At 41.0% G+C, this 13255-nt stretch overlaps 1 protein-coding gene across 2 annotated transcripts in view; it reads left to right on the top strand.

Annotated features, from left to right (window-relative positions):
• Positions 1 to 13255, top strand: part of zfhx3b (zinc finger homeobox 3b) — a 288437-nt gene that overhangs the window by 256186 nt on the left and 18996 nt on the right. For both annotated transcript variants that reach the window (XM_085269700.1, XM_085269704.1), the window contains one exon: positions 4631 to 4738. In XM_085269700.1, coding sequence (XP_085125826.1) covers positions 4631 to 4738 — 108 coding nt within the window. The remainder of the gene's footprint in view (positions 1 to 4630; positions 4739 to 13255) is intronic.

The raw sequence follows: 13255 nt of genomic DNA on the forward strand, positions 1-13255 counted from the left end.
CTGCTACCCCCCACCACAGCCCTTCTTCTTCCTGCCCTCAGCCCTTTGGAGACACAAAGTATTCATTCACATTTAGATCCCGAGGTCACAGCAGGGCCAGCAGGGAGAGAGGCCAGTGAGTCGCCCCCCCCCCCCTTAGACAGGTCAGGAATCTAACATGTAACTCTGACCAGCAGCGCTGAGCTAGCTTACTCTTGCTTCCATGTGAAAAGGAAAGTGTGTGGGAGAGGGGGAGTAAGAGCATGAGTGAGAAGAGTACAGGGACAGATGAGCTTTCATTTTGTGCGCAGTGCTTGGTGTAGTTTCTGGATTTTACTACATTGATTCTTTCGTGGATTAATGTATATTTTGGTACACTGATCTATTTTTTGAATGCATGGCTAAATTTTAAATGCATTTCATAACTGAGGTCTATATGACTCATTACAACTGAAATACTACACAGAAATCAGTAAGAATATCTTGCAACTCACTTAAAAAGCAGTTGTTTTTTTCCAGTATTGCATGTGTCCACATTTTAATTAAGCCCTATGTATTGTAGTGCAGAGGCCATTATGGTTACTGATAGTACCGTGTTGTGGTTTATTGGTCGTTCATGAGCAAAAGCCCCGCTTGTGTCTGACAGTGTTGTGGGCATGTTTTGCTCAGTTGTGGTTTTATGAGGTGTAGCTTCAGAGCTTCTGTGAGTATGTGTTGAGAGGGGAGTTACGAGGGGTGGGAGTGTTTTCCTGTGTGTTGTGCTTTTTTTGGGGGGTGGTGTCTTGCGTATGGGGCACAGAGGTGCTGATATGAGGAGCGGACAATGCATGAAAGCCCTCAGCATGAGTCCTGTGTCTCATTGTCCCATGGTACCCTCCTGTCACTTTCATTTTGCGCCCTCTAGTCCAGAGTCAGGCTAACTTTGATATGAGGAAGGGGTGCAAGGGATGCTGGGGAGCATGAGGGGGATTTTTAAAAGAAGGAGAAGGGGAGAAAGATAGAGTCTCTGAAGTGTGAAATAAGATTGCTTTTTATCCGACAGTGCAGCGCTAAAGAAAAGGAAGCTGTCCGGCTCTGGATAAAGCGGGGGAAGCACACCTCTCTGATTTACAGTGCAGTCCTGTGACACCTGGTTAAAATGATAACAACAGCCTCAATAATCATAATGAGAGTAATGAGAGCTTAGACGCACGGCTCCACACAAGAGCCCAGAGAGAAGCGCAGCTCAACCCTCGCTCCCAGTACTCGAGAGCCGGGGAGAGGGAGAAGCTGAGCTCTGCCCCCGCGCTGGTGCTCCATGACTTACGAAACCCAAGCGAGATAAATAAGACAGTGGAGTGACTGAGATGCTATATATGCAACTAAAAATGAGCAGACTGTCACTGCTGTTTGAGGAACACTGGAGCCGTTCTCAGGTAGGACTGGAATTCTGTACTTTAAGAAAGGCAGTTATCATCACAGCATTATATTCTGCTGAGGCCGAGGATGGAGGAGGAGCCTGACCTAGTGAAAGATATCTAGAGTGACTATTATTACTTGCTGCTGCTCTTCTCCACAGTCTGGGAAGAAATACTGGAAAGTGCAGTGGTTACCATCAATTATTTATTAGGCCGTTTGTGCTTGTCAGTCTGATTAGCATTAGTGTAATCACTGCTCTTCAGGGGAAAAGGAAGGCTGCTCTCTCTCATCTGAAGGTAATCTTGCCATTTTCAGTGTCTCATCGTCACCAGACAGCTTTTGCATAGCATCTGCTTTTGTCATCTCCACATATTTCTTCCCTTTCCCCTTCCCCATGTGTTTCTGTCTGTTGCTGCTCGGCCCCTATCCCCCCACCACCACCACCCTCCCCTCACCTCATTAATGTGTGTGTGAGCAAGTTGCTCTCGCCCAGCTTGTATAGAGTGACACCTATGGGTCTGATTAAGCCTCTGCACTCACTGGCAAAACACAAGAGAGGAAGACCGCTAAGCACCTACACAATGTAGGAGTGTGTGCGTGCGTCTGTCTGTCTGTGAGGGAGCCCATGAATTGTCCCCACTGAGTGACTGGGAGAGCAAAGCTGATATTTTTCATGCTCAGAACAGATGAGTGTAATCTCTGTGTCGGCAATGGGTTTTTTCAGCTTGCATGATTAGATTAATGGAACTGTTTCATATCATTGTATTAGGATGGTTAATGAAGACAATTAATTAGAAGACAACCTTCAGGCTATTGTCCTTTACATCTCTCAGATTTGGGTTAGAAATGGCCTGCTGCCATAGCTTTGAGTGTTTCTCCTAATCTATTTTCTGAGCTAATCTATGGCTACAGTTTTAGTGTCTCTACCATTTGCATCCTACTCTTAGGCCACTCGTGACCTTTCATTAATTATAGCTGGCCCCAGCTTTAATCATTCTGTAATACTAGTTGTAGATGAGATGAGAAATGGGCAAAGCCATTTGCCACTTAAAGATGTAACGGTACTTCTGGAATGAAATGTCTGCATTTCTGCATAAATTATAAATGTGTTCTGTGTGCCAAAAGTGACATGATCATTAAACATCTAAAAAGAAAGTGTGAAAAACATGAGTGGGGAAAAGGAAAAAAATCAGTACCAGCGTGCTCATGTATAGCATGTGTGCAGGAAGTTGGGAGTAGGTGGGGCGGTTACAGAGAAGCTTAGCATTAGAATGCTGGCTGCCTATCAGAGAAATGTTTAAGCACAAAGTGTGTATTAATGTGTAGGTGGGGAATTAGTCTCACTACAAGTGTCACATAGCTAAGAAATGACACCTTGCCCCGTTTTTAAAGGTGAAAAAAATTTACCTGGGGATTATTTTGTAATCTGAGCACCTATGCAGCTGTACAGTATCCTAATTCTCAGACTGTTGTAGAGATTTATGCAGGTAGGAGTTATAGGATTTTGGGACTCTGCAGCAGATCTCTGGGTTTTTTGGGAATGTTTAAGATCCAGCTCACCAGTACCGGAAGGAATTCATAGAGTCCCTTGGAAACATAAAAGAAACACAGTAATGCAACTTTTTTGTTGTTGTTTTGAGGGTTTTTTTGCAGCTGATTATGATTAAATAAAAGCTTATTCTTAACTGTGCATTTGTGCTTAGAATAATAAAATATCACAGTTGATATAAGCACCCCCTTATGGTTTTGTAGCTATAGTGTATACTTAAGAGAACCGTAAAAAAAAAAAGGCGATAAATATAAATACGCGATGAAGAAAAGTGGAAAAAGCTCCTTAAGCAACTATCTAAAAAAAGTCATATAACAAAACGATAATTTTTTTCTAATGTATTTTCCAGTTATAAATAGGACTGATTTGCATAAGGAATTTTAAAACCCATTCAGCAGAATAAATTAAGATCTATTTTATTTATGTGTCATTGTCATCAGTAAAGGAACAGCCACATGGTTTAGAGATGTATGGTTATTAAGTGTGTCTGTAATAATGATACATAGTTTGAGTTTGAGAAACGTACCCGTTGTATATACAACATAGGCTCTGTTTCATAACTAACAGGCTAAACAGTGAGTGTTGGGGAAAATGTACTGTCATAAAAATGGTTTTGGCTGTGGGTACTCATGTGGTGAGCTTAGATTAGATGTGTGATGACTGCAGGGCTGAATACTTGAACAGGATATTTCAGTAGCTGTTGTAGCTTTGTCAATATATCAATAGCTCATAGAGTAGAGACCTATGCATGAAAGCATTTTCAAAAGAGCATTTAAGTACATTTGCTGAGAATTAGCTGACTTGTATAATAACTGATTGACTGCGGCCTAGTTTACTGTTGTCAAATCAATGCTATTCCATGCAAGTCACACTACTTTTAAACAAACTTAACAGGCAAAGGGGATGTTCAGGGGGCACTGGAGGGAAATAAACAAGATTGATGCCCTTTTTATTATCTGTTTTTGCTATCTTTTCCTCTGTGTGTTACTTACAAATGGCGTTATTGGATATCCATTGTTTGGACTTCGATGCTCTAAATGGCCTGATATATCGAGCTGAGGCTTTTAAGGTGGTTACAGGGGATTTCTGCCTTTGACTTGGCTTAAAAATAAAATGAATTGTGGCTCTGAAAGTTTTAAATATTTATGATTTATTTTATTTGCTATAGTGGGATAGCAGAAGTGAAATGAGGTTTGTATTGGTAAGTAACCTAACAGATTGCAGCGCGCGCGTGTTTGTGTGCGCGTGCGTGTGTGTGCGTTATGAGAGGAAGCAAATGGGGGTCTTTTTCTTGAACTGTACTGCTCAATTATTTTTCCATCTGGCCATTTGCACCCATGTGCTTGCTTTTAGTTTTATCTACACATTAAACACAGAGAATTGTCCTTGTGTCTTTTGTTTTGAATACATACACAAAACAATAGCAATAAAAAGAAAGAGTGGATATTCGACTTTCCTCCCCCCTTATAATTCAGCTCAGATTTTTTTTTATTCAAGTTGGAATTATTTTTTAACAGAGATAATCAGACAGCACAGGACAGAAAGCAGATTCTGCCCTCTTTGTCTGCTAGCCTTGCAACTGTGTGTCAGCAAATGTAATTGTTGCAAGCTCCTATAGAAAAAAAACGCTACCGCCCCTTTAAGTGCTTCCACCAATTCTGATGGCGTGGTGATTTACATATCCCGTTCTCCCTCCCCCTTCAGGAGAGCTGAGCGAGGATGTGGAGGCTGCTAGTGAGACCACCACAGACCAGGAGGACCAAACCAAAGACAGAGAAAGTGGGGGGGAGAAGGAGCTCACCAAAGGGACAGGTAAGGCTCATATTTACACACATTTAGGGACTACTACTCACATGATTCACGTGGCCATGCAGCTGAACATTGCTAAGCAACATGCCTTTTGCCAAATTAAATTAAACATATTTTAACAAAGGTTTCAAAGCCTTTCTAAGCATTGAAAATACTCTCAAAACTCCCTAATCTAGTTTTCAAAGGCTGCTCTTTCATGCTGCATGTTCCCAGGCATCTCATCAGCTACAGTTAGAATAAGCTGTCAATTTAAGTAATAAGTTCAGGTAACATGTGACCCATGTTTTGTCTTTGATCAGTGGGTGATGTGAAGAGCAGGGCCTGCATGTGTAACTCCCAGTGTGCCACACACATACACTTGAATAGCACTGCCCCCTTCTCAAATTTGCTGTACACACAGAAGAACATTGACACCACTTACCTGTGTTTTCCCTTATCAGATCAGGATGGTTTTATCTCTGGTCCTCTTTATTGATAGGTGCTGGCTCCTAAGCAGGGGGTTGGGTTTAGTGTGAGGGGAGGAGCTTTGGGCCTCAGCACTCTCTGATCAGGGCAGGTTGCATTTATCTGCTGTAAACTTTTCAAGATGCATTGGATGTTCTACTATAACAAATGTTTTCACATCAGAGGGCATTATTAATGTAAATACAGTTCACGATAATGCATGTGCTTTTATTTACTTACCTAATTTATGTAGTTGGACCACCAGTGATCATGCCGTATAGTGAAAACAGCATTGAACCCTAAACTTTCCATCATGTAGAACTTGTGGGATAGTTGGAGGGATTTCTGGGAAGCACTATATTATTTTGACAGATTATTGACCATAACAGATGATAGCACTCATAACAGAAGAAGTTTATGTTCTTGTAGCGGTTGTGATTTTTTTTTTTTTTTTTTTACACTGCAACTGGAAGAAATAGTTTACTGCTGAAAGTTACTGTAGTTGTACTGAATGCACTGCTATAGGTGCTGAATTAATGACACTTGGAGCGTGTGTGGAATTAGATTGGTTGAAATAAGAAAATGAACGAAAAACTGTCTCAAGCACAAGTTTAATGACGAACAAGCTTAATGTAAAACTACACCCCCCCACAGCGCGTTCTGTATGTGCATCACTGGATCTAATTATATATGAAAAGCTCTGTTTACTGATTCTGCTCTGGTTTCTGAGAAGGAAAAAAAATGGCCCGAGTTTTCTTTTTTATGCCCAGTTTATTTCACTTGTCTGTGTTCGGAAAACAAGGCTGGCAGTCAAGACATTTCCTATTGAGTAGAGAGATTTCTCATAATCGTGACACTGAGCAGTAACGGGCTTGGATAGATGCTTCTCACTTGTCTAACTTCTTGTGTTACTGCAGGATGTTTTGATTTACACTAGTCAGGTTAAAAGCTGGAAAACAATTCAGACCTTTTGCATACCTAAGTTTTTATAAGGTGCAGCAAAAAAAAAAAGAAAAAAAGAAAAAAAAACTCATCACAGTGTTTGAAGCCCAGGCTTTGTAAAATGTCTTTGATATTCGAACTTCTATTTTAAATGAGGCTGAGTTGTTTGTGCTCTTTGAAAGGGCGACACTCTTCTTTGATGGAAGAAATAATGATATGCATGCCTGACTGAATATGGCTAAAAGTATGTTTTAGCACATCAAAATAAAGCACTTTAAAAAGCATTAAAATGAGCTGGCCGATTAATAATTCACTCATACCTGTGGTGCACAGGAAGACGACTCCTCGCATTAGGATTCCTCCTTTTTGAAAGGCATGCAATTTGATACAAGCATATTCAGTTCCTTTCCTCCCCTCTGTCAGTCGCTAATCACCAAATAAGTGTGTTTCTGTGTTTTCACAAAGGAAATATGTGCTTGCATATGAAAAATTTACAGCTTCCCAGCAGCTTATTAGAAACGCTTAGTTAAAAATAGCATTGCATTAGGGAACCAGGTCTGAGGTTCTGTTTGATGTCAGTGAAAAGGTGGGTGGGTAGATTGGGATGCTGGGTTCAAGGCTGTGTTGTCAGCAAAAGGTAGACAGCTGTAGTTTAATGGAAGGGTCTCTTTTTGTGCTTCAAACTTTTTGTGATTGATGAATACAATGCCCATTCAAAACGTATGCAAACCTATCTTGTTGTTGTGGGGCGGAGGGGGCGTGAGGAAGACCTCAGAATCCATTTGGTAAACACGGGAGCTCTTGTTTGGGCTGGTGATTGCCTGAAAATGTTGTGCAGCGCGTACGCAAGGGGTGTATATGTTAAAATATGGCGTATGAGCATCTTGGCCAACCTGTTATTTATATGAAAGGTGCTCAGTCTCCCACTCTCTGAAGCTGAGCTGTTTCTAAAGTCCATCATTAGAACTACTGAAGTATTTCTTCTCATCGTTGTCATGTAGCTGTTGGAACAGAGCACAACATTGTTCCCTTACAAATGACAGTCACTGTCAGACAGACGGCATTAGCGAGCACAGAAAAAAGGCTTCCTCCTTTTTAAAGCCTCTGTCAATCTTATTTTTTCTTTCTTGTTCCACAGCTCCTCAGTATTCATTAAAATCATTTAGAGGTACATCAGAAGCCTTTGTAAAATGCATATGTATTCAGCATGTCATCTCTTGAAAGATGCCTTCATTATTCTGGTGTTTTATTTAATTATTTATTGCAGAGATAATTCACATATGTGCACGTGAAGGCACTCAGACATATTTAAATGCCATATGCTCGCAAACTCTGCATACATGGGGCAACTTTTAATGATTAAACAGCTGACTGTTGATCGTGCACAGAAATAATGCACATTTACAAGTAAATCCAATGAATACATTAAACAGAAATATGTATATATATATTTCAACATGATGTTCACATTGGTGCCAGCTGCAACTGAATCATCTGGCATGATTAGTAATTCAGAGGGTCATTTTTAATGCCAGGTATGAAATATGTATAAATGGATAGCCATGAGCCTCTTTCCTCTCTGTCTCTCCACACTTTCTTCACCTAGCTGAGACAGCACAAGCTAAAGGAAAGAGTTTCTGCATAGGAATGGAATCCTTACCTTCATTAAAGCAGGTGGTGTATTTATGCAGCAGCTGAATGTATAGGAATGCAGCAGGGCGGGAGGGTGGCAAGTATAGGGGAGACAGAAAGATGAAGAGAGCATGAAGGTGGGTGCAGGGTGGGGATTGGGTTGTGTTAATACACCGGCAGACTTGGGCACAATGTGGTTTGACAAATTTAACATAAATGTATGGGAAGGGCTGTGTCAAAGTATGTGTGTGTGTGTGTGTGTGTTTGAGGGAAGGTGAGAGGGGTAGAAAAATATATAATTCTGTCAATTCTGGGACAGTCTTTGAAAAAAAATCTGCTTGATAATATTTTATTCTTTATATCTGCACTTAAAAAAGTTTATAGGAGCCGGAGCAAGGTGGTGAAGGCAAGGGGTAAAAAAACTATTTATTTCAGCTACATATATATATATATATACACAAACAAGTGATGAATGAAATCTTGAATCTGTAAGTATTTGCAGACATTCTTCTAAATTCTTTATTTCTCTTAACAAAGAGCCCAGAGAGTGATTTTGACACAGTTTATTGGAGCATTAATTAAAGGTTACATACAGGTTCTTACCGATTTGAACTTTCACAAACTGTTTTTACACTACATTTGTACAAATAGTCACGGTATTTTTATCACTTCATGATGCCCCAAAACCTATTTACTCGACTAGAAAGCAACTCAGACATTAGTTTGTGGCTTTCTCTGTAGCATGTGCCAATCCTGTGTCAGTTTTTCTTGATCCTTAATGCTTCTCCAGCCAGTTTTCTCACATATGTGTTAAAAAAAATTGCTCAAGCATTCTCAGTTAAACATTGACATTAAACCTGTGAAATCTGTCAAAACAAAGACTAAGCCGCTAGAGTTTCCTGTAATATGCATTTGTAAGTGAGTGAATCTGTGTGCGTTTTGGGCTCCGCATCCACCTGTTTTTATGTAAATGTGCAGCATGTGTGTGTGCACTCAGCTCTGCTGTGCGTAAGGGAAGCAGATGTTGTGTTCTGCACCGAGGCTGCTGCATTTGATCTGTATAATGAACTAGATGATTAGCATCCCCTAGACGCGGCACTGTGGCATTGCAGTCTGCTCCTTTTTTTTTCTTCTTCTGTTCTTTTTATTGAGCTCCATATAATACTGTTAGTCTTGTGCTGTTGCTGCCTCACAAACAGACATGCTAAACGTTATGAATTGTTTCCCAAATAACACTGGAAACACATAGACTTAATGCTGGCTGCGGTTGAAAGTTGAAATTGCAGCCTTATGGTTAGTTGCAATCAAATTACTCACGTTTATGTTATTGTTACTCCAAACTGTGAGACGTTCAGTGTGGTGGTGATTTGTTATTGCTTTTAAACCTTGAGTAGCATGAGAAATCAGGAGACAGAGCAGCGGAAATGTTTACATATTCATAGCACATCCTTTCAGTGTTTGTCATCCCTGAAATTATAATTCCTTTTGTCTTTGAAGATAATAGGCCATAAATTGTCCTTGTTTGTGAGCCACCTCCCTGAAAGCTCAGTGTTTATGAGTTTTACCACAGGCTGTCTAATAGCCAAGCAGTACTGTGTCATTTAAAGGTGAACAACTCGTCATCCAGTTGTGCAGTGGTCTATAGATGAAAAGAGCCGCCGCTAATTAGCATCTCAATTTATACTGCACAACGCATGCTATTCTCACTCCTTATACAGTTTGTTATAAGAGGGACTTTGTTTTGTTTTGTAAATGAAGAATGGTTTTATATATAAATCCAGGTGTAGCCCCAATGTCAGGTTTTTTGTCGAAGGTCCCTGTCTCTCTCTCTCTCTCTCTCACTCTCTCTTTTTTTTATTATTAATGCAGAATAATTATCTTGGAAATATGAGGTGAGATGGAACACTGCCCTTTATTGCTCTGTGCTCTGACAGGGGCCGTAGATTAAAAAAACCAGGATAGAAATGGGGAAAGAGAAAAGACAATATTCAGGTATTGTTTGCATAGCGGTGAAAGAAAATGACTTGTAGCATGGGGAGTTGAATCATCTCCATATTAATGGCCAACTTGCTGAGGGAATAGAGGTGAGGATTTTCTGCGGTGCAAGAAGCAGAGAGCTGCGGGTGCATGAAGGTCCCGGCACTGTGAAGGTGAAAGGTTTCTGGGTGCTGGGGATCAGAAGAAACGGTGTTCGGCAAGAATCATTGAGTTTCACTATAGTGAGGAAATTGTCGACTGAGCTTAAGTTTAAAATGATTGGCAGACTCTGGCTGTTCCGGGCAAAGTGACAGTAAAGTTATATGACCTTGTTGGCATGGGCAGAATGGATAATAGGCTATGTTTTTTATAACTGCTGCCTAAAACTGATGGTGAGAGAGAAGCTATGGTAATGAGAGAGGCTCTGGACACGATGAGGAGCTCGTCTCATTCTGTAGGAGGAGAGTTCCTCTCCTAAACACAAGAAACATTTTTCCTGTCTCCAACATCCTTACATACCGTTTACTGTAACTCACATTTTAGAATATGGATAACCTTTCACAAGGACAAAGATTAATGGCAGCTGTGATTGCACTCCTGCAAGAATTCAATGGCAGATGACCTGTTGTGGTTAATTTAGTCTGTGCTGTGTCAGTCACTCTGTCCGGCAGCCATCTTTTTTTTTTTTCCCCCCTTGAAAGCACAACAAGGCTGTGATTGCTCCTGAGACTGGTGTAGTGTGCTGACAGCCCCTTTGCTGCTTGAATAATACAGTCCAGCTATGGGGGAAAGACAAGGTGCCAAAGTCCAATTCACTTACGGGACTCGACAGCACAAAAGCCTCTGGTTTACGGAAAAGGGGCATGAATTAATAATCACCTAATTGACTCTTAGTTTTTTTCTCCACTCTTGCTCTGGCTTTTGTGCTTTCAGACAAAAGCCCACTCTATGTATCTGTCAGAAGACGTTTGCTGCGGATGGGGGCACTGTGTCTAGAGACTGGGCAGAAGAGGTCAGGTTGGCAGGCAGACTCTGGGCAGTTAAAGGGTCACTGGCAGACGTGGACACTCCAGTTTTCTCTGTGTGAACAGGATGGACACTGATGATCTGAACGAACGCTGAGGTTGCATAAACACGCTGTAGTTTTAGGAGCTTTTAAAGCTTTTTAAAGCTTTTAGAAGTTCCACCACAAGACATAAAGGGCCCAGTAATGAAGATGTAACTCCACGACTGACTTTTTCTAATGACTGCAGTATTATCCTAGATGGCAATTTAGTTGGGTTTTTTTTTCTGTGCTCTTACACCTTCTATTTTAATACCACAAAGTAACACTAGACTTTACCTTCAACTGCCAGCTCCTTCTGACATCAGTAACAAATCTCACCATGGACTGTAAATGCTCCATCGGGAGGCAATGTTTCGGTCATTAGTTCGGATCACCTGTTCACACTGCAGATATGTGTGTCACATGTGTGAGCTTCGGACAACAGTGTCCAATCTAACATGTCAGACTGTACATGACCAAAAACAAAAAGTTTTATCTCTATTTCATACTAGTTTGTCAATGTTTCGGTCATTTTTTTTCATCACCCTTGAAGAGAAAAAAAATCTGACACAGTAGTTGGATGTTAGTCACAGTGCCGGTGAAGGTGTTGGGGTGTACTAGTCTTAGGAGAATGCTATTGATTTATGGAGTCCTAACTGGCCGTGACGAGAGACTGCATCACAGTAAGCCTCCCCTGCCCTCCATCTGTTCTGCTCTCACTTTTACACACTCATGAACATAAAGCACCTGAACTAGAAAGCGGCTGTGCTTTCAACACAAACTGCCACTTGTTTCACCTCTCCGGTGCTAATTGAGAAATTAATGAAAGCAATGTGAAAGTGGAATTGACTTAGTTATGTTTGTCCTCTTAATGATAAGAGGGGGGTGGATGCGTGATACTTTGTCCCTGCTTACTTGCTGTACTGTATGTATGTGCTTTGCTGCTAAGTTAACTGTTCTTAATGTTTGCGTGAGGGTTTTTTTTTTCACACTTTATAACTCTCCCTCAGTTAAAGAAGTTGGGTAATTATCTGGGAATTTCAATTACATTATTATCTAAATTGTAAGAGTTGTTTTGATATGTTTCATTATCTGTCCTTGAGAAAAGTTATCTTGACGTATGAAAATTATGGTGGAATGCCAAGGAGCTACCTATTGGTGCAGAAATGGTGTTTATAAAATATGACATGCAGTGCTGTAGGAAATATAGATAGCTGTGTGTCCTTAAGGAAAAAGTATTACTGTTAAATAAAATTATGAAGCCATTTCCTAAAATGTTGGGGTGCTGTGTAAAAATGTTTATTTTAATTGAAAATAGTACAAAAGACAGTTTAAAAAAAAAAAATATTTATATGCTTATTTAAAATTTAATGCCAGTGGGTTTGCCAAAGATATAGACAATTGAAATGTGAAGGTGACCGGAGATTTTTTCTCCTCGAGAGATGAGTTCAGGGGAAGTAGGAGTGGACTGAAGTGGAGTTGAGGATGAATTGGTGAGGACAGTGCCATGACTGAGAGGTTAATGTCAGGGAATGGGAGGTTCCTTTTGTTTAACATTCCCTTTGTTTATTGGCGGATGTGTTTAATAGGATTGACTGTGACTGGACCCTAATAGGGTCTCCTTTGCTGATCCCGGTGACTCTGGGAGATCTTGCAGCCTGCTCTGGCCAAAACCAGGTCCCCCACTGGGTAATCAGCTCAACTGCCCTCATCCTGATTGGAGCTGACATTTTAATGTCTGGAGCAGGAGCGTGGTCAGCCCCGCTTAACCTGACCCCCTGCCAAACCAACCCTCCCCTACCAATGCCCTCTGTTCTCAATTTGCCCTTCCAGGACTGTACAAATCAGGGCAAATTTAACTCTTTATGGGCTTGTTAGGGGTTCAGCGAGACAACTCCAATACTTTCACCATGAATTCTTTCCACTGGTGACAAAGTGGGGTGCCACTGCAGCTCCCCCTATACAGGCTCTATGTGGATTTAGCTCCTCTCTGAGCCCACGCTAAACTGCTCAACTACAGTCGTGACTCTCTGTGCACCACCAGTTTCTCCTTCCCTTCATGAAGTGGAGTAGTCTAAAGTGGTTTGCAGGCGATGTTGTGTGAGGCCTTGCTGTACAGAAATTGTATTTTGGTGATATTAGCGTTGTTTGCATTCAAAGTTTATATATGGATAGATAGGATTGCAGTGGAAATCACATGACATTTCCATACACCAACACGTAACAATCCAAAAACATACAATACATAAAAACATACAATACAAACAGACATTTTCATTGCGCCTTAGGGATGTTTTGGCCAGACTGTTTAGACCTATTTTTGTTGAGGGGAAAAAAGGGCAATAGCACCATGGAGATGGCAGCACTTTAAAAGAGGAGGAAAGCGGATGCCTGTCGCCACTCGCAGTAGTGTTTGCTTTGCTCCTAACATGGTCCCGATAAATGCATTGTAGACTTGGTAATGCAGTTCGCAACAATTT

The sequence above is a fragment of the Mchenga conophoros genome, linkage group LG1, assembly GCF_057382185.1.
Source record: "Mchenga conophoros isolate Kocher_MC1m ecotype Shallow Benthic linkage group LG1, M_conophoros_male_GT1.1, whole genome shotgun sequence".
NCBI classification, from domain to species: domain Eukaryota; kingdom Metazoa; phylum Chordata; class Actinopteri; order Cichliformes; family Cichlidae; genus Mchenga; species Mchenga conophoros.